The 20,843-nt window shown below is 58.6% G+C and overlaps 1 protein-coding gene across 3 annotated transcripts; it reads left to right on the top strand.

The window, feature by feature from the left end:
- The first annotated feature begins 49 nt into the window (after positions 1 to 49).
- Positions 50 to 20,535, top strand: RARG (retinoic acid receptor gamma). 3 transcript variants are annotated; one of them, XM_005611220.4, is made up of 9 exons: positions 50 to 334; positions 4,424 to 4,755; positions 15,523 to 15,671; positions 15,916 to 16,057; positions 16,696 to 16,856; positions 17,066 to 17,242; positions 17,633 to 17,837; positions 18,265 to 18,423; positions 19,235 to 20,535. In XM_005611220.4, the coding sequence occupies exons 2-9, from the start codon at positions 4,572 to 4,574 to the stop codon at positions 19,432 to 19,434; spliced, it is 1,377 nt and encodes a 458-aa protein (XP_005611277.1). In that variant the 5' UTR covers positions 50 to 334; positions 4,424 to 4,571; the 3' UTR covers positions 19,435 to 20,535. The 3 variants fall into 3 exon arrangements, with proteins under 3 accessions (XP_005611277.1, XP_023499411.1, XP_001504548.1); XM_023643643.2 differs by lacking the exon at positions 4,424 to 4,755 and having other exon boundaries at positions 79 to 334; XM_001504498.6 differs by lacking the exons at positions 50 to 334; positions 4,424 to 4,755 and adding an exon at positions 10,162 to 11,326.
- The last annotated feature ends 308 nt before the right edge of the window (positions 20,536 to 20,843 follow it).

Raw genomic sequence — 20,843 nt, 5'->3', positions numbered from 1 at the left:
GGGAGGGAGGAGCGAGGGCGGGAGGGGAGGAGGGAGCCGGGCTGGGAGGGAGGTGGGGGGGGTGGGGAGGGAGAAAAAGAAAGAAAATATTTTCCGTGTCCCCGCCTGCAGAGTCAGTGTGCGGTTTGGGAGAAAATGTGTCGGATATTTTGGGGCGGTCACGTGGGCGGGCGGGCTCCGAGAGGCCCCGGGACAGTCCTAGCCTAGAGCCCGTGCCCCCCCAGAGCCCCCCATAACCGCGAGTCCCTGACACGGCGACGCTCCATCCCCGCGACCGCCCGACGCCGGGACCTCGGGGCTCCGCGGCCTCCCTTTCCCCTCCCTCCCCCTCCAGGTGAGTCAGGCGGGGAAGCAGGCTCGCCCGCCTGCCCGCCCGCGGACGCCTGGGTCCTCCGGTGAGGTGGGCTGGGGGCGGGCGTGCCGACCAGCCACTGGCTCGGTCCCTCCAAGGACTGGCCACGCTGTGCTCAGGGTTTGAGGGGGGCTTTCTGCCCCGACTTGGGGGTCAGCCCTGATGTGGGAAGGGAACGGGGGGGATTTTAGAAAGCTGGGGCTGGGGGCTGGGCTGGGCTTTATGGACCCTTCAGTTTGGTGAGTAGTGGGGGAGAGCATTTGGGGAGGAGGCTTCGGCCGCGGGGGGCGGGGTGGGGGGGGGGGCTTCTATCCTGCTTTGGCGCTTAGAGAGAGGGAAGACAGGGTCCCCTTCCGCGGGGAAAGGCCACCGCCTGCCCTCCCACAGGCTTCCCCTGGTGAGTCTGTGGGGTGGATTTTTGGTCCAAACTGGTCCAGGTTCCTCCTTCCCCAGCGGAAAAGCACAGCTTGGTCATCAGAAGGGCAAGGAAAAGGTCCGGAGGCAAGGGATCCTGGCCCTCGGGGTCTAGGAGTGTGGAGAGACAAGTGGATACGACAGGGGTCAGTGACGTTCCCTGGGAGCACAGTTCAGGATTCCCGCTCTCACATCCCCAGCCATGGTGTGAGTCTTGGCTCCCTCCAGCCAAGGTAGGGGGCTCTTCGGGAGTATTCTTGAGGGGAGCCCCAATTGAACAAGGGAAGAGCAGGAGGACTGCGGCAGGGACCCAGGAGTCCTAGTCCCAGAGTCCCACCGACATGCTTCTCTGTCTTGAGCAGTTACAGCCCAGTCCCCTCAACCTGACCCAGTATGTAGGAGGGGATCACTGCAGGTGGCCAAAGGGTCAGAATGCACAGGGGTAAGGGGGCAGTTGAGCCTGAGGAGAGGTCTGCAGGCTAAGAGGCTAAGATAACTATGCCCTTTGGAGCCCACGTCCAGGGCAGCTGCAATCTCAGTCCTCAAGTCTGAGGCTCCCACCCTTTCTGTCACTCCACAGATGCTGAGTTGGGGTTGAGGACCACAGGCAGTGTCCCACATCCTTGAGGCAAGGAGAGGACAGGGGAGCGGGTGGAGGGCAGTGAGTGCAGGGTGCCCAGAGCTTGAGTATCCCAAATAGACACACACACTCATGCGCATGCACACATGCTGTGGCTTACAACCTGGTAGGCAGCACAGGGCACACCCCCACCCCGGCACACCCCCACCCCTGGCTCAGAAAGCCACCTAACTGGCACCTCCAGTTCCCCCCTCTGCCCCACCCTGCCTGTGCCCTCCAATGCCCACACACATTCCACTGGCATTGCCTGCCTGCCTGCCTCCTGGGCACTGCCCCTCCCTGGGGCCAGTGGGGTGGAGGGAGGGCACCTGGGGATGAGAGGTGGAGACTCAAGGGTCTGGACTCCCCCAAGGGTGGCACAAGGCCCGGGAAACCAGGGCCACCGCTGCCTCCTGGGGAGCAGGCTGGGGGCCCAGGCTAGAGCAGAGGATGCCTGGGTTCTCCGCCCAGGCTGGGGATGGGGTCATGGAAAAAGGTGGTCGTGTTTATACAGAGGGGAGGGGGGCAGCGGGTGGAGAGCAGCCGACAAGAGCAGCTTTGTTCCAGGCTCTGGAGCGGGCAGGACGGCAAGGAGACGCCCCCCCTCCATCCGGCAGCCCCCTTCATCCATGCCCTCCCCTCAACTCCACCTCAGCTCTAAGAGAAGCAGCTTTGTAAGGGCCCCTTTCCCCTAGTCAGCCCCCCCTCTGTCTGAGGTGGCATCTTGGGAGGAGAGGAGTGTTCTCTGCCTTCTACAGGTCCCCCAAAGAACCAAGGCATCCGAGTCCATAGTTTTCCTTTTACTGCCTGTACCACTGTCTTCAATTGCTTGGTCCTTTCCTCCACCCCGGACTTAAGACCCTCCCCTTTCCTTCTCAGCCAAGGCAGAGAAACCAAGGTTCAGAAATGGGATGAATCTGTCTCCTTCCTCTCTTCACTCAACTCTCAAGTCCCTTCTCTGAGGCCAAATAGGAGGAAGGCCAGGGAGACTGGGGCTGTCCTTTGCTCATTTACAGCTCCATTCTTCAGTAAGGACCAGGAGTCTGAGCATCCCTCTCTGGGAAACACGCCCCTCTCCCCCGCAGTCCTCCTGCCCCACCCTCAGGTCTCTATTTCCCACCTGGAGATGAGAAGCAGAGACAATGAGTTCTGGATCACAGGGCCAGTTCCCAGTCTCAGCCAGTCTGGGAAAGATGGGGGGTGGGGTACACCTCCAGGAGCTTCTCACCCTTGGCACTGGAGGGGTTAATCCACCTGGAATGTGGCCCAGCCTGTTGAGCTATGGCCCAGGGGCCTCAGGGGCCCGGACTCCTGGCTCCACCAGGGCTTAACCAGTGATGAGGACTTCAGGGAGTAGGGAGGAAAAGGAGAGGGACTCAGGGGGCTCGGAGCTCAAACCTTTAGGGCCTGAGGAGACACTGGGCTCAAGAGTCCGAGCGTGCCTGGGATATGGGGGTGCTTAGTGAGGGGCAGGAGCTGCTTCATGCATCGCGACTGAGTGAAGGGAAGTGGTGTTGGGGTCTGAGTTCCTGTAACCTCCGTGACAGTTTACGCTCAGGAGCTTGAAGGCCAAGGTAGATGAGAGATAGAAAAGAAAGAAAGAAAGCAAGCAGAGGTACAAAAACGGAGAGCTATTGATCCTAGAAGCAAACATTGATGGAAAGAGAGGCAGAGATACCGGTCACCTACCTCTGGGCCTGCCCATCCTGTGGTCTCTATGTGTTCCACTCTCTCTTGGTCCTTCTCCACCCTTCTTCATCTCAGTCCAGTATGGTTCTGGCTGGTAGCGGAGGTACCCAGGCCGGGGTGACTCTCCTTCCCTAGCGCCTAACTCCTTAGAGAGGTGGGTGCTTCTGGGACTCCTGGGAAAGTCAAGCTTTCCCTTGTCAGAGCGTCAGGAGAGGAACCACCTGCCTGGCCCTAGGATTCCCATTTCCTCTCTCCCTCTTTCCCCTCCCCCTTCCAGGGGCTCTGGTTAAAAATCTCAGGGGGCAGGCTACGTTTGAGGGAGGGGAGGATGCAGGGAGGGCTTTCTAGAAGCAGAGGGCCCAGAGAAGAGAGAGAAAAGGAGATGGAGAAGCAAAGTAAGCTGAGGACAAGGTGAGGAGCTCCCTGACATCACACCTGGCACACATCTGTGGATTTGAAGGACAGGGAGCAAGAGAGGTTACGGAGGGAGGGATAATTGGAGACAGAGAAAGAATTGGGAGGGGAACCTGGAAGAGGGAGTATTGAGGAAGATAGAGAAAAAAGGAAATGCTAATTCAAAGAGAGGTATGGAGGAAGAGAAGGTACAAAGAAAAATAATATGAGACCCCTATATAGCATTTCATATGTGCCCTCCATTATTCTAAACACTTTACATATGTGACATTGTCTAGTTCTCCAACTACCGTATGAAATGGGCCCTATTATTATTCCCAATGGACAAATGAGGAAACTGAGGCACAGAGAAATTAGGTAGCATGCCTAAGGTCCCAGAGCTAGCCAGCAGTGAGGATCAGTTCAGGTTGTCTGGCTCCAGAACGTTTTGCTAACCTTGCACTATTCTCTCCAGAGAGGTGTAGGGCCCCAAAGCTACAACAGAGGTATGTTTGCTTGCTCCAGGGTGGTAGAGAGTTTGAATCCTGGCTCCACCACTTACAGCCATGTGACTTTAAGCCGGTCAATGAACCTCAGCCTCCACCTCTGTGAAATGGGCATCACAATTACTACTTCACAGGATTGATGTGAGGGTTCACTCAAGTGTCTAGCCCGGTTGTGGTGCTTAATGGTGACTTCTCAGCTTAGGAATCCTCTCTGCCAGGAGTCCTCAGAGCATCATTCACCTTGGAAACTCAGTTTACCCTTCCCTGGAGAATTCCTCCGAATTTGCATAAGCACCTGCCCTGCCTCCTCTACCGTGTGGTAGATGCCCTGAGCCAGGGCAGGACAAACCCTAGCAGCACGGAGGAAGACTCCAACTGAGGAGGGTCATGGGGCTTGGAACCTCAGAGTGGTCATTCTCTCATCTCTCCTTTTCCTCTCTTTCTCCCTAGGACTCTTGGAGACCCAGTGGGCAGGCCAGGAAGGGCGGGCACGGAGCCTCCCAGGCCAGGGCAGTGGGCATGGGCGGGGGCTGTGGCTGAAGACCTCCCCCGCCCACTGCAGACCCCAGGGGATTCAGCCTCCCACACCGCAGCTGCCATGGCCACCAATAAGGAGCGACTTTTTGCGGCTGGTGCCCTGGGGCCTGGATCTGGCTACCCAGGGGCTGGCTTCCCCTTCGCCTTCCCAGGGGCACTCAGGGGGTCTCCACCTTTCGAGATGCTGAGCCCTAGCTTCCGGGGTCTGGGCCAGCCTGACCTCCCCAAGGAGATGGCCTCTCTGTGTGAGTCTCAGGGATCTTGGGGGTGAGGGCAAGTGGAAACAGGAGGGCATTTGGAGGGTGAATGATATAGAAAATTGGCACCCCCCCGTTGGGAAGGCAGGCAGGGACAGGGGTTCGAGCTAATGGAGTAAGTGACAGCAGTGGGAGGGAGGGGGTTTGGAGGTGGAACAGATGTACGTGTTTGCAAATGAGAGGTCTTCTGCTCAAATAGGATGGGAAACTGGCATGCCTAAAATTTAGGGGTCTAAAATTGCCTCCTGAGTGAGTCATCTAGCAGGGGAGAGCACCTTTGTATGGGCAGCCCAGGGTGGGTCTGGTGAAGTCTGAGGCTGCTGCCTGCGTGCAGGGAGGGGTGAGAAGCCAGGCTGGGAAGCAGAGGAGTCTGGGAGGCCAATCAGCTGACTCTGTGATCAAGAGGTGAAATTGTTCTGAATTAGAGCAAGGCTGCAAAAAGAGGAAGGGTTCTAGTGGCAGGTGCCCAAAGATGTGTGGGGTCAGGAAACTCTCCTGTTGGTTCTAGGGGGGGTGGCAACACTGCTAAGGGGGTGGCTCTTGTACCATAAGTAATCCAGGGAGGTGGAGGGGGTGTTCCAGAAGCATCCTCTCCCCCAGCCATGTGGGTTCTGACTTCTCCTCTCCCCCTAGGTCTGGCACAGTGCCCACATGCTGTGCAGATCCCTACTTGTCCCTCAGGCCTGCCCTCTTTGGGTTAAGCCTTTGAATGCTGACAGCAGGCAAGCCTTAGGGCTCTCCTCTTCCCTGTGGATCCCCTCTCCTCCTACTTGGTAGTTGTTCTTCCTGACCAGGCCATTATAGGCATGGGTGCCCATGAGCTGCAGGGCCGGGATGCTGGGCTCTGTGGGATAAGGGGTCAGCATGTGAGCTGGTGTAGAGAAGGTCTCACCTGGAAAGAAGGGGAGGTGATGGAAGGAGAGACAGAAAGAGGGCAGTTCCAGAGAGACAGAAGCAGAGATGGAGAAGAAAAGACAGAAGAAAAAGACACATCCTTTGTAGCTCCATAAGCTCAGAGAGAGAGGTGGGAGAGGAGGGGCCCTGCCTTCAGGAGGGGGCACTCGGAGGGTTGTGTGTATGTGTAAAGGGGTGACTAGACGGGGCTGGCAGCTCTACTGGAAAGACCGTGCTCATCTGGAGAAGGCGTGTGTGTGTGTGTGTGTGTGAAGACTATATGCAGTTGTGTGTGCACAGCATGTCCCTGAGACTCTGCTCATATTCAGAATTCCAGTGTGTGCAACAAAGAGTCAGTGTGAGGAGTAAGGCCGTATTTAATAGGGCTGCTGACGGTGTGTCTGGTGTTTGGTGAGGCCTGCTGGTGGCATGTCTGTAGTCCAACAGGGGTTATTTGGGTGGCATGCAGGTGAATAAGAGAGCACAAAGCCCACCTTTTTGGAAACCTCGGCTGGGCTTCCCCTACCTCATTTACACCCCATGAATCTGTCCCAGGGCCTCGGGAGGTGGGAAGGAACCACCCTCCCTACATGAATGTACTTCTTGCACAGAACCATACAACTCAGTCCTCTGGGACTTCATTTTCCCTGTTCAGGGGAGAAAGGAGGGAGAGGAGAAAGAGAATGGTAGTGGGGAGAATGCTGAGAGCTAGTAGCCAGTCCCCAGTGAAGTCCTCCTTGTGCCTCTGCGCTCTGGAGGCATTGAGATCAAGGTCAGGGTTCAAAGTGAGGTCAAGGTAGGGGAAGGGGTCAGACTGGGCTCTATCCCCAAAGGCTGCCCTGAAGGAGGGGGACTGAAAGGAGAAATCCAAGGGAGGAGCAAGAACCAGGGCAGGTAGCTGGGGAGGGTGCGGCTGGCAGCAGGGGACAGGCCTGGGCAGAGAGGTGGCGGTGGGGTGGGGAGGAAGGGAAGGCTTGGGTCCAGACAGCTTGCATGGGAGTGGGGCATGCAGTGCCCAGTGGTAAAGGAGAGGGAGGCAGAGGGGACAAGAGGGGATCCCGGAGTCTGGGAAACTTCCCACAGTGGGAGAGCAGCCGAAGGCTGAAAGAGTGTAGTCTCTCATTTCTCCGGTCCACTGTCCTTCTTTGGCTGGGGCCATCTAATGCATAGGGAGTGGAGGCCTCAGTCTGATGCCAAAGCAACCCTCACATTGAGCCCGTGTCTCTCTTCACTCTCTCTCTCTTAGTCTATGGGAGGGAGGGTCATCTGTGATGGAGTCTGGAACTCCTGGGGCTGGCTCCTGGATCCTACTGCTGGGTCCCTAGCACCTTGGAGACATCCTTGTTGAGAAGGGAAGTCTTGCTCCACCTCTTGGGGTTCTCCAGGGGCTGAGTGGGAAAGGCAAGCATCTCAGAACCTTGTGGCGGAGGAGGGGAGAGGGAAGGGGACCACGTGCTGCCAAGGCAAGCACAGGCCTGTGTGCATGGGAAAGCAGAGGGGTGTGCTGTGTGTGTGAATGCGTGCGCGTGTGCGTGCTCATACATGTGCATGAAACCCCGGTGGCTGTGTGCCTGTGTATCTCTCTACTTCTGAACACTGGTGTGGTGTATGTTTGCTTTATCTAGACAACAGGGAACAGAGTGTGATGGGATGGAAGGGAAGCCTTGCCCTCCTCCTCCTCTTGAGATATCTGTGGTCCTGAGGACCTGGCCCAGTTTGTCCTTTGAACTTGGTGACAGTGTCTCTGGGACAACGAGCCCAGACTGCATCACACGAAGTCACATGGAGAAACTGAGGGCAGGCTGAAAGGCAGAGGAAGAAAAAGAGTTCTACTTAAAAGAAACTGAAAAAGGGAGACTCAGAGACCTAAACCAGATGAGGGAAGTATGCTGGCCAAAAAGGCACAGACACAAAAAGAGCCCAGTCGCTGGGAGAGGCAAGCAGAGGCTGGCGGGTAAGGGTGGCGAGCAGGCGGCAGCGAGGCCTCCTCCAGGAAAAAACCCCAGCCCGCTGCCTCCCTCCCCTCCCCTCCCCAGTCTCTCCTGCTCAGGCTCGGGCTCCAGCTCCAGGCCGACACAAACGGGGCTTTGATTGCAACAGGAAACCTCTCCGGCGGGGGGAGCCGGGCAAGCCGCCGCCGCTGGGGCCCAGGCTGCACCCCCCTCTCCTGGCCCCCTACCCGGTCCCAGCCCCCATCCTGCCCAGCGCTCCTCACATCCCTGCTTTGGGCCCCGGCCCTCATTCACACCTCCCTATTCCCCGGCTCTTCTGCTGCCCCCTCCTCCAGAGACCCCTCCTACCGCCCTTCAGGTGGGACTCCCAAGTCGGGACTTACCCTGGGGCGGGTCCTCTTTGCTTTGAAATACCCCCTCTTCAGTTTTTTCAGGGAAGTTCTGGGAGAAGAGGAGAATTTAGCATGAGGAATTCAGACCCAGTCATTGTCAAGCCTCATCCCGAAGGTGGCAGGAGGGGGAGAGGAGGGGTGCATAAGGAGTTAGCTGTCCGTGCCACCGCAGTCCCTTGTTGGCCAAACTCATCCTTGCCAGGGTAGTAGAGGCTCTGAGGGGTGACCATGGAAGACTCTGAGCGCTAATGGCCTCCTAAGTGGGGGAGGGGTACACTTCTCTTTGCCTCTGGGGCCGTGCCTTTGTGGGGCTCTAGCTGGGAGGGGTGCGCCCTGGTGGTGGGGATCATAGGGAAGGGGGTGAGTCAGGCAGCAGCCCCCCCCCATCCTCCCATCAGACTGGTGGAGAACATCTGGTTCCCATGAAATGCTAGAAGGCTAATGGGTCTAATTGCTGCAATAAGGGCTGGGGGGACTTTGGGGGAAAAGAGGGGGCACTAGATTCCCCCATCCTCTTACCTTCTCCTCAAGACTGTACTAAGACAGTCTAGAATGGGGGGCTGGAGTTGATGGGAAGGGTGGGCCTGACACCCTAATGCCTGGTCCTTTCTAGGGCCCCCTCTCCCTGCAATGCCTGGGAAGCACACACAGATGGGTGATGAGGAGTGGGGTGCATCTGGTGAAGAGAAAGGGGGGCTGTTGAGGACTCATGACTTCCTGGAGCCCTCCCCCCACTCCTCCTGTGCCCCACTCCCAACCCCCCTCCCTGTGGCCTGGCCACTTCTGGTTCTAATTACCAACCAGGCAGGCCTGACTTAATTGGGACCTTTCAGATTTCGGAGGGGGAAGGGTGGGGGTGACTGACAGCCTGGAGTTGACTAATCAGGGCTCTTTCCCCCCTTTTTTGGGGGGTACTCCCCATTTTGCACTTAATTGATTTTTTTTTTTTTTGCCACTGGCCAGATTCTGATTCAGAAATCTGTCACCCTTTTTTCGCAGCGGGGGAGATGGGGCTGGATTCAGAAATGGGGTATTTGGGGTTGGGGGCAGGAGCAGGGAGCCCACGCTGGGTTGGAAAGAGCACTGCATGCCCTCTTCATCCCTGCTTCAAGCCCCCCAGTCAACGCTGCCACCCCGCGCCTCCCCATCCGCCAGCCAGGCCCTCCTTCCCAGCCCTGCCCCCCCGCAATCCCCGGCAGCCACCCGGGCCCCTCCTCTGCGCTGCTCTGGCACCCCTTCCTGCTCTTTATTCTTCCAAACTGGCGCCCCACTCCTGCAGCACCCCAGTGCGCCCCCCACCCGGTACAACAGATTCTTAGAAAAGCGCGCCCCGCCCTGGCCGCCGCAGCCGCCGGGCGGGGGCAGGGGCCGGGCCGGGCCGGGCGGCGCTCCCGCTCCCCCAGCGCTCCCCGTGTGAGCGGCGCTGACAGAGCCGGCTGGGCCGGCCCGCCGGGCGGCCGGGCGGGCGGGCGGCGGGCGGGCCGCGGGGGAGGGGCGGTTTCCGGGAGTCGCCGCCGCTGGCGCTGTCCCGGGGCCAGGGTCCCCGAGTCGGCCCGGCCCGGCGAGGGCAAACTCTTGACGTGGCCAAACCCCCGCCCCCCTCAGCCGGGTCTCTGACAGGCGAGGGCGCTCGGTGCCCGGAAGGGGCAAGCGAGGGACGGGGAGGCGGCCCTGAAGATCTGCAGGGCACTAAGTGTGGCACTGAAGGGGAGAAGGGGCGCTTATTGCCAATGGTGGGGAGATGTGATGGCTCCGAGAACAGTTCATGGCCAGACTCGCAGTTATTGCTGAGGGGGGCACTTGGCACTTTGGGGCAGCTGGCACGGTAGAAACTCCGGGGGAGGGGCGTTGGCACTCAGGAGGGCCATTGCGGCCGAGGCGCCCCTGGCACTGGCGGGGCAGTCTGGGGTGGTAGTTTTGGGCTCGAAGAGTGAAGTGAGGTTGGAGGCAGGGGCCTTGAGAGAGGCGGCGGAGGCGCTGAGGGAGTGTCAGTCGCGGGATGGGGCTGCAGGGACTGGGAGGCAGGCGGCCCGGGACGCGGCGGAGGGAGGACAGCTCGGGCTAGGAGGGGTGGACTCCAGGCTGCGCTGGAGGGGGCGGGGGGACTCCGCGGCGGCGCTGGCGACGGCCTGGGCGGGGTGGGGCGGGGCCGGGTCAGGAGGAGGTGAGCGCGCCCGGCCACCCGCCCCGAGGGGGGTTCCCGGAGAGTTCACGGCGGGAGCGCGCTCCGGCCCTTCGACCGGGGGTGGGGAGGACGGGAAGGAAGGAGGAGGCCGCGCGCGCCGAGCCGCAGGAATGTACTGTTCGGCCCTGAAGCGCGCGCGCGGAGGGAGAGGGAGGAGCCAAGCCTGGGAATGAGGGGGTGGAGGTAGCGCAGGTCCTCCGGCTCGGGAGAACTGCTGCGCTCAGGGAATCTCGATGTTCCCCTCTTCCCGGTCATCCTTGACGTCCCTGCCTGCATTGACTTGAGTGGAAAAGAGAGTCTTGGGGGAGAGGGGGAAAACGAGAAAGAAAATGAGTGTGCTTGGTTCCTCCACTCCTTCCCCCATCCCCGACCAGGGCACGCGCTTAAGTGCAAATGCGTGCAAAGCCTCCTGGCTGTGTAGAGAGAATGCTTGCAAGCGTTCTCCAGAGCCAGGTGTGCTTGCACAAACGTGTGTGCATCTGTGATTTTATGTGCGTGCAGACATGCATGTGCACTATTGCATATTTACAAATGCGTGGTGCCTGCCAACATAAATGCATGCACGGATGTGTCTAAGCAAGCTCGCGCGCCGCGGCGCGAGCGTGTGTATGTGTATGTGTGTGCGCTCCACTCCCAGTTCTGCTCATCTTGGTGCCCGGCCCACTTCGCTCTCCAAGCCCCACCCCCCACCCCTCCGGGCTTCGCTTTTACAAAAGGTCTCCCCAGTGCTAGCCGCCGAGGCGCCCAGAGTGAGCCGGACCGCGGCTGAAGCTGCAGCCTCTGCTTTGCGCCCCGCCCAGTCCCTTTCCCCTGCTGGGGATCCCCCTCTTCCCCGCCCACCCCTTACCCCCCATGCAGCCCGGCGCCCTATGCTAGCCCTCCCCCTCCCCCCCTCCAGGAGCGGGGCGCCGCCGGGGGAGGAGGGGGAATCGGCTGCGGGTCCTTGGTGTTCCTAGCACCCAGCTTCCCTCCAAGCCGGGTCGCGATGTACGACTGCATGGAAACGTTTGCCCCGGGTCCGCGACGGCTGTATGGGGCGGCCGGGCCCGGGGCCGGCTTGCTGCGCAGAGCCACGGGCAGCTCCTGTTTCGCCGGACTTGAGCCTTTTGCCTGGCCGCAGCCCGCCAGTCTGCAATGTAGGTACCCGAGCCGGGGGCTAGGGTGTGGGGTGCGGGAGAGGCAGCGGTTCACTCTTTCCGTGTGTAAAAGGTGGGACTGGGGTGCAAACGGAGATTCTGACCCTTTCTCTGTCAGGGGCGGGTGTATAGGAAAGAGAGGTACTGGCCCTTTAAACGTGGGGGCCTCAGCTACTCCTTTGGGTGTGTGCAGTAGTGTTTGGAGTGTGTGTGGTTTTTATGGTGGGTGTTTAGCTAGGACCTGTGGTTGATGCCACTCCAGAATTCCTGGGGATAGGGAGAGACCGAGGTGTGTTGGTAGTTTGTGCCCGCAGGTCCCTGGCCCCGAAGGGATATGGCACCCAGGATCGTGGGTGGCGTTTGTAAAGTACATGTGGGAAGTTCAGAGTGTAAAAAATATGATTTTCAGAGGGTGTGAATCCCTGAAGTGTGCAGCGCCTTGCCTAGGGCGGTGTGGGTGTGAGTGCAGGGGTCTCTCCGCGCAGTGTCGCCCTCCGACAGCGTTGGCAGGTCCGCATGGCCCTGTGTGGGATGTTTGTGGCGTGAGGCCGGGAGGGCGTGTGCCCCTGCGTGGCTGCGGGGGCGGTTTTGGAAAGTGCTGTGTTCGAGCGTGCATCCTGTGTGTTCTCCGTGCAGGGTGGAAGGGGTTGTGCACACCACCCGGAGAAGGCTGGGCTCTGGCGCCCCCCTCCCCCATTTTAAAAAGCAATGTTTGGAAGTGTGTATAGGATTGTATGCAGAGAAGACTTTTTCCTATGGCCCCAACGCACACAATTTCAGTAGGAAGCGAGAAGTTTACAGCCAAATCTCTAGATGGTGGGAGGTGGCCTGGAGGTGGCAGCGGCAGGGGGAGTACGACTACTGGTTCCCCAAATATCCATCTTCCCCTCTCTGTGAAATGGGAGATGCCAGGCCTGGGGCCCTGGAACCCCTTTCCAGAGCGGTAATAAAAAGCTGGGGACTGAGAGGCAGTAAAAATGAAGTCCAGATGAGAGGCGGCTTTGAAGCCTGGGCCGAAGTGCCTGGCGGGCGTGGGGTGTGGGGAGGGGCCGGGAGGAGAGCCTGGAACACCCCCCAAATTTCCCCGGGGCCGAGCCCGCGCTCGTAGTAGCCGGGGTGCGGACGCCCGGGGCCGAGGGGCTTGGGGGCACTGGGCAGGGGCGGGCGGCGGGCGCTGGGGGAGTGCGCGCGCGGGGTCACCGAGCCCCGCCAACGCGCCTCGCTCCTTGGCACTCGGCAGCGCTGTTTACGAGTTCGCCTTTTTTTTTTTTTTTTTTCGGTCTTTTGGTTCCAGGGCAGAGCTGCTCAGATTTAACAACTGGGAGACTGGAAGAGGGAGGTGGCAAACAGAAGACCGTACTTCGGGGTGGGGTGGGGCAAGAATTAAAAGTGTGGCATTTAAAGGGCGGAGAAAGCATGAAACTATTGCTTTGCACCAAATCCTTGTGAATTCTTAACCTTCCTCTCCTTGCCCAATAGGATGGGGAATTGGGGTATGCTGGGAGGGGTGCTGAGGTGGAGAGAATCATCTCCCAGGAAGGGATTGTGGAGGCGGGGCAGGGTCTCTGTCCTTTTTCAGGCCCATGGAAGCCTCTAGGACTTGGCTGGCAGTGTGCTTTTGCGTTTCAGTTTGGACCAGTAATTTTGGCTTCTGGGGTCTTGGTGGGCTTGAGGCCTGCTCCACACACTTTTAGAAAGTACTTTAGACCTGTGTGTCTAAACCAGGGCAGGAAAGAGGTCCTTTGAGGGGAGGGTGGGGTGGTATGTCTGTGCATGTTTGGCGGCTTTGGTGTCCTGGTGCTGTGTTGGCAGGCCCGGGTGTTTGTCTGGTAGCAGAGCTGCTTGCTTGCAAATGTGAAGCGGAGCGCTGGGTGTTGTGTGTCAGCTTTATGACTTGTGCCTCCACCTCCACGGTGTGGCTGGAGGGAGTGTGCCTCTGTGCCCACCTGTGTGTTCTGTGCCGGGGTCCTGTTTGGGTATAGAGTGCATTGGTAACATGCCTGCTATTGTGCCCTGTGTGTTGTTGACATGTGAGTATGTGTGTGTGTCTCCAAGGAGGTGTGTGTCAGATTGTGAGTCTGGGCTTCTCAGCCCTGGGCCTCGCAGCTGGGAGCGTTTACAGCCGGTTATAAAGAGTTTGTTTGAAGCTCCGCTCAGCCTGGTCAGGAATTTCCTCAATTTCAGCAATTTGGGCTTTAAAAGGAGAAAAACCCAGAGCCCCCCCCACCCCTCCCCAGCGGGGGCCCCTGCCTAGCCCAGGAGTGGCATCCCGATGGTGGGGTCTCAGCCCAGAGCTGAGAAGGGAATCTGAGCGGAGTTGACCCAATTAGCCATTCTCTTTGCCCCAAGATTGACCAGAGCCACTGGGCTGCACTTTAGGGTTCAGGGGGCGGGGGTGTGCCAGAAGGGTGCCGAGAAGGGGTGGCAGCACCACTTAGACGGGAAAAGCTGCCCCCGGGCCTGCCTCCCTGGGGCCCCTAGTCTTATAATTGGCTGGCACTGCCCTATGCCAGTCTGACCGCACCCAGGCCCTTTCGCAAGAGAGGAAATGAGGCAGCGCTCTGCGGGCAGGGAGGGCGTCAGCGCCAGAGTGAGCACCACCCCACGCACTGGCCTGTGGACAGCACATGTGCCCTCAGAGGATGCCAGGAGGGGTCCTGAAAGGCATTCCAGCCCGCCCCACATCTCTCAGCACTGGCCCCTGCTGGAGTCTCCCGCCTCCAGCTCTGAATAGACTCCAGGCACCCTTCTTCCCTCCCCTCCTCGCTCTCCTTTTTCATCGGGGAATCTCACTCCAGCAGGATTCTTATGCTAATGCAGTGTCTGTGTGTGTTGGGGGGTGGGGTGGGTGGAGCTATCCTGGGACCCCAGCATCCTGGGCATTCCTTCTGCCCTTCTGGCGGCATGGGGCCGACTTCTGACCAGGTGGGCTGCAGCGAATTAGAGGGAAGAAGGTCTTCATGAGGTGGGTGCGTGGGCCACTTCTTAGGGAGGGTCTTAGGGTTTCCTTGCCTTAACCCGGCCCCTCCAGGTTTGGGCAACAGGTCCTACAGGTTGAATAACTTAGAGGTTTTTCCAGCCTCTGAAGATCAACCACACACCCAAAAAAGGTTTACTCAGCAGCTTCCCGAACAGAAGGTGTCCTCCCTACACGCAGTCTGTGTGGCGAGGGCTGAGACCCCTTTTGAGCTGCAATTGAGTGTTTTCAGGGGACGTTTAGGAGTGAAGACAGTCTCAGAGAGGGTCCAGAGAGAGCTCCCCTCCCCCATTAGCCCTGTTTACCCACTGTCACCTGACTTCTCCCGTTTGCTACACCCCCAACAGCTTGTAGACCTGAGAATCTGAGCGGATACCTCAGTCTCCCCTTCCCCAACTCGTGTGACTCCAGCCAGGCCACTTGGATCTAGTCAGAAGGTCTGGCACTGTGGCGCGGGGCTGTCACTACCCTCTCTTGACCTCAGTTTCTTCAGGTGTAAAATAGACTATTGCATATCCTCTAATGTACTTTCCTGACAGCTGTGTCCCATTTGCTCCACTGTGTCAGTGTGGTTTCTGGGGAAAAGGACATTGTGGTTATTTGGGGCTTGGTATGGGAGGGAAAAGCTTGAGGGTTACCTACCCTGTACTGCTTGAGAGAAAATGAGGTTCTGTTCTACCTACTGCATGTCCCAGCAGGTCATTTAGCCAGGTGCTGGCTCCAGGTGGCCTGTCATTGCCTATCACCCCCAGATCTATTGCCTCATGAGGAGGATGGTGGGAGGTAGGTCACCTGACAAAGATCGACCCATGTGACAGGGAGTGACTAGAGAGTTCAGAGCCGCCAGACATAACCCCTCTACCCACTCCCTTATTGCTGGGGACACCGAGGCCCAGAGATGTTAACTTTCAGGACGGCTTTGGCCTGGAACTTGGAGAATTGAGCAGTGTCACGTGGCCTCGGGCTGGCACTGTGGTAGGGGGAGACGGCCAGACTCTAGGAGGTGCAGTCCTCGTGGTTGTTTGGGGGTTTCTGGAAGTGTTTATTCTGGGGCTGTACATGGTTGTTGGGACTTAAATCTTTGTGGTGGTCATGGTGTTGTCAGCACTGAGCAGGAGGAAGAAGTGGGAACGGGTGTGTGTGTGTGTGTGTAATGTGGATGCCTGGAGATCTGAGGGGTCCTCCTCCCCTGACTGGCATCACTGATTCCCCCCTCCAGCGGTGGAGACGCAGAGCACTAGCTCAGAGGAGATGGTGCCCAGCTCGCCCTCACCCCCTCCACCTCCTCGTGTCTACAAGCCCTGCTTCGTGTGCAATGACAAGTCCTCTGGCTACCACTATGGGGTCAGCTCTTGTGAAGGCTGCAAGGTGTGTACGTAGTGGGGATGGGCCCATTGGGCACCTGGAGTTACCCGCGTGAGAGCAGAGACCAGGGACCAGCCCAGAGGGGTGGGACAGTGTGTGAGTAGGTATCTCTGTGGGGTGGGAGGGGCTGCTTTGCCCCTAGGTAGTAAATAGATTGGGTCAGGCCTGGGGTAGCCTGCAAGGCCTGTAGGAGGTTGGTACTGTCAGCATCCTGCTTCACTGATGTTCCCCTCACCCCCAACTCCAGGGCTTCTTCCGCCGCAGCATCCAAAAGAACATGGTGTACACATGTCACCGCGACAAAAACTGTATCATCAACAAGGTGACCCGGAATCGCTGCCAGTACTGCCGACTCCAGAAGTGCTTTGAAGTGGGCATGTCCAAGGAAGGTAGGTCCCTGGCCCTGGCCTGGGCAGGAACACTCCTGTCCCAGCCTGTGGTTGCCACCCTCTTCCCACCGCCCTGACCTCTGAGATCTAGCCTGCCCTGGGGTGCTGCCTCCTCCCTGGCCAGTCGTATTTGATTAGCTCCTTTCACCCAGGAGGCCCCACCCCTTCCCATTCGCCCCTTCTCTGAAAGAGTGAATGGAGCTACCTGTCTCACATTCTCCTGTTTCGAGGGGAAGTGGGGCTTGCCAGTCCCTTCCCCATGCTCCCAGGACTGAGCCTGAGGTGGACCTGGGGTGCCCCCCCTTCCCTGCGCCATTGTGCTGCCAAGGCTATAAGTGGATATCCTGCCGCCTGCATATCCTGCCCCCCCTCCCCAGCTCCTGCAGGGTGACAGGAAGGGCAGGATGGAGCCGAATGGCCTGGGGAGGGAGCAGGGGCTGCAGGCCCTGGGTGGGGCTGGGGAGAGCCAGCCAGGGAATGGGAGCTAATGTAGGAGCTAGGGAAACTGAGGCACTAACTAGGGTCCCAGGGAAGAGATGTTCATGATAAGGACTGTGCACATTAGATCAGGGAGAGAGGAGATATCCAGAGGGAGGTTTTGAGCGTCCTGCCCCTCTCTTTGTGCCTCCACCCCCAAGCCGTGCGGAATGACCGGAACAAGAAGAAGAAAGAGGTGAAGGAAGAAGGGTCTCTTGACAGCTATGAGCTGAGCCCTCAGTTAGAAGAGCTCATCACCAAGGTCAGCAAAGCCCATCAGGAGACCTTCCCCTCGCTCTGCCAGCTGGGCAAGTACACCACGGTGAGAAGCGGGCAGGGCCCCAGTGAGGGCAGGGGACTGTTCACCTTGGGGAAAGAGTAGGGCTTGTGTTGAAGGCCATGGTCTGGTGCAGGACAAGGACAAGGACAAGGAGGGCATCAGAATGCAGAGGGGAGAGCTTAGGTATTGGCAGAAAGAGGACAGTCTCTAGGGCGGGGCTTAGCTTGCATTCTAACCTGCACTCTGTGCAGAACTCCAGTGCAGACCACCGGGTGCAGCTGGATCTGGGGCTGTGGGACAAGTTCAGTGAGCTGGCCACCAAGTGCATCATCAAGATCGTGGAGTTTGCCAAGCGGCTGCCCGGCTTCACAGGGCTCAGCATTGCTGACCAGATCACTCTCCTCAAGGCTGCCTGCCTGGACATCCTGGTAAGTTAAGCCTCAGGGCCCGTCTCCCCCCACAGCCTGACCCTCATAGGAGACCAAGGAGTTGGTCCACACAAAGATTTCATTCTCTCTCCTCCCCACTCTAATCTGGGACTCCTCAGATCTCCTCTAAGCCCAGGCTCTTTTTGTCTTAACCCTTGTCCCTAAGATCTGCTCCTAGAATTCTGGATGCCTGGCCTCCTTCTGACTTCTCTTCCCTCTCTAACATTCAGATCCTCCATCTCTCTGCCTTCCTCCCCGTGCTGCTTCAAGTTTCCCTCCTTCTGGACCTAACCTCCTCACTTTCCACGTGTACCTCATTCCCTCTTCTCTCCACCCCCATACGCCCCCCTCCCCAGAGACAGCACTAACCCTCCCCCCGGCCACCTCCAGATGCTGCGGATCTGCACAAGGTACACCCCAGAGCAGGACACCATGACCTTCTCCGATGGGCTGACCCTGAACCGGACCCAGATGCACAACGCTGGCTTCGGGCCCCTCACAGACCTCGTCTTTGCCTTTGCTGGGCAGCTCCTGCCACTGGAGATGGATGACACGGAGACAGGGCTGCTCAGTGCCATCTGCCTCATCTGTGGAGGTACGGGGGCGCCCCCTGGCGTTTGCTTGGGCTCCTTTCCCTCCACACCTGACATCTGATCTCTGACCAGGGGAGACCTTGGTACCTCCCCCTGGATTGTTGTACCTGGCCCCATCCACAGACTTCTTATCCAGTCCAGGCACCCCTGCAGCCTGGAACATAGGACAAAAAGAGGGGCAGAGCCAGGGGGAGCTGAGGAGACCCCAGATGCTGGTGCTGAGATGGGGGTCTGGGCAGGAGTGATTTACCAGAGAAAGCCTCTTGCTGAATGGGCTTAGACATGGGGACATGGCCTGGGTGGGGTTCACGGACAATAAGCGAGGGCTGATGGGACAAGTTTGGGTCCTGGAGGCCAGTAGAGCAGGGTCAGTTGGAGATCAGCCACTTGTCACTGTCCTCCCCATCTCTTCTGTCCTTGTCCCCATAGACCGTATGGACCTGGAAGAACCTGAAAAAGTGGACAAGCTCCAGGAGCCATTGCTGGAAGCCCTGAGGCTATATGCCCGGCGGCGGCGGCCCACCCAGCCCTACATGTTCCCAAGGATGCTTATGAAGATCACCGACCTCCGGGGCATCAGCACCAAGGGTTAGTCACGAGTGAGCCTCCCCTCTCTCTTCCTGGAGCTGCTGGTCTCCCAGGTCAGGCAGGTGGACAGGCAGAGACAAGAACAGGGCGGGTGAGAACCAGGTGGCCTACACTGGAATCCTAGCTCTGCCACCTGCTAGTGGGGAGACTTTGGGCAAATTCCTTTACTTTTTGTACCTTGTCTTCCTGTTTGTAAACTGGGCTGTGCTTACATCCACCTCATAAGGTTATTGGGAGGACTAACTGAGTTAACACACAACAGGCTTGGGACTGCATTAAGCTGAACATTGAGTTCCTCAGTTGCAGGAACTCACATTTCAAGGGCTCAGTAGCCACCTGTGGCTAGTGACTACTATGTTGGACAGAGCAGAGATTCCCATAATCACAGAAAGTTCTGTTGAACAGTGCTGATTTAGAAAGATGCCTGGCAGATAGTAAGTGTTTGATAAATATTAGCTATTATCATAAATGTTATTAAGAACAGGGCTAGGAACAACTGGCAAGCTGTGGACATTCAAGGGTGGGGTACCTGAGGAGTGGGGCTGAGAGTTGGGCATGGTGTGATCTTTGAGAAGACAGCCTGACAGAATGGGACGAAGGGACAGCAGGCTTGGCAGAGAAGACAGGTAGAGGAGTGGGCAGAGGAGTGGCCCCCAGGAACCGTGGATTAGGGAGAGGGTAAGCTGGGACAGAGAGGCGGCAGGCCTGTCCTGGGAGCCCCCTGAAGGGAGTCATAGGTCAGTCGAGAAAGTTAGGGCCTCAAGGAGCATGTACCTCTGCCCCGCTGAACCTCTTTGCTCCTCCCTTACAGGAGCGGAAAGGGCCATTACCTTGAAGATGGAGATTCCGGGCCCGATGCCTCCCCTCATCAGAGAGATGCTGGAAAACCCCGAAATGTTTGAGGACGACTCCTCGCAGCCTGGTCCCCACTCCAAGGCCTCTAGCGAGGATGAGGTTCCTGGGGGCCAGGGCAAAAGGGGCCGCAGCCCCCAGCCTGACCAGGGCCCCTGACTTCCCTTGCCATGGGGGTTGGGGCTCCAGGCAGCAGACTGACCATCTCCCAGACACCACCCGTGACTGGAGGAGGACCTGCTCTGCCCTCTCCCCACCCCTTCCAATGAGCTCCTTGTTTTTGCCAAAGTTTCCAGGGGTGCCTCTGTGTTCATCCCCTTCCTGCTCTAACTGGCTCTCTCTCCAGTCTTGGGGGCTTGCCCTGCTCCCATCAGTAGAGAGGGCAGAGGGGTGAGCCTGGGTTTGGACTCTAAAATCTCAGCACTGCCCCTTAGGCACCAGGGTCCCGGGCTCCCCAGGGCAAGAGGAAGACTCTGCCATTCCACAGCCCCTTCCTCTGCTGGTGCTTAGGCCTCTGGGAGCAAACAGGAACACTAGAGACCAAAAGGGGGGCATAGGGGGAGGGCTGAGCCCACCCTCTTACCCCTGCCCTTGGTGCCTAATGCTGCAGAACGCACCTGCTGGGTGCACGCTGCCCTCTGTGCCCCATCCTCATGCCAGGTCAGGGTAGGGCAGGCTGGGCCCTGCATTTCCATGGGGGAACAGAGGGTGAAAGGGACAGGTGCAGGTCCATTCTGCGCCTCTTTGCTTGGGCCCAGAGTTTCCCTTGTGCCCTCCGTTACAAGCCCTCCCCCAGCCCTATCATGTGCCTTGGGCTCCCCCTGCCCCCCATCTCAGCCATCAGGGGCAGGGACCCTCCTACACTACAGAGGGGCCAGGGGATCCTTCTCCCCCTAGTGCCTTCCCCTCTTGACCCCCAGAGCAGCTTGGCCCAGGGAGAGGGGGGTGGGTGCTGCTTAGCTGATCCCGCCCTGACCCAGAGGAAGCCTCTATTTATTTATTAGCTTTTGTTTACACCCTGGAATTGACCCCTTCCTCCAGGAGTCTTGGGAGGGGGTGCCCAGGGCCCCTGTGACCCCGCCCTTCTTCCTCCAATCCCCAGTTTGTATTTAGCTGCCAAATAAGATTCCCGCTGGCTCCCCTGTTTCTCTGGGGGGTCAGGGTGCTGTCCCCTCCCCTCTGTTTACATCTCCCCTCCACCCCGCTGTATCGCATATTGCTGAGTTTTCTATTTTTGCAAAATAAAGTGATAGAAACTCATGGGATGTGGCTCCCTCTAGGAGTTGGTGGGGGAAATGACCAGCTGATCTGGAGAGGGACTGAGTGACGTGGGTGAGCTCCTAATCCACTGGCTTTTGTAGCTTTTTCAGAGGAACCAAGTAAATAGGATGCAATGCACCTGGATGGGGGTGGTGGGAGGGTAGGGGAAGGGAGCCCACAGGGGTCCACCCTGAGTGTCTGGGCCTCCTGCAGCCACCAGTGTGGGTTGTTCGATTGGACCCTCTGGACCTCTGCAAAGGCATGAATGAGCCTCAGAGGTATTTATGCTGCCCCCGCCCCCAGTTATG

Source organism: Equus caballus, chromosome 6 (assembly GCF_041296265.1).
Source record: "Equus caballus isolate H_3958 breed thoroughbred chromosome 6, TB-T2T, whole genome shotgun sequence".
In the NCBI taxonomy this organism is placed as follows: Eukaryota; Metazoa; Chordata; class Mammalia; order Perissodactyla; family Equidae; genus Equus; species Equus caballus.
This window is presented reverse-complemented; position numbering and strand designations above follow the sequence as displayed.

What these genes read in the sequence shown, in the direction of transcription:
- RARG (XM_005611220.4), top strand. Translation starts at nt 4,572, where the DNA reads ATGGCCACCAATAAGGAGCGACTTTTTGCGGCTGGTGCCCTGGGGCCT. An exon ending in GCTCTTGTGAAGGCTGCAAG is followed by an intron (nt 15,672 to 15,915) that starts GTGTGTACGTAG and finishes CCCCAACTCCAG; the next exon opens with GGCTTCTTCCGCCGCAGCAT. An exon ending in CATCTGCCTCATCTGTGGAG is followed by an intron (nt 17,838 to 18,264) that starts GTACGGGGGCGC and finishes TTGTCCCCATAG; the next exon opens with ACCGTATGGACCTGGAAGAA.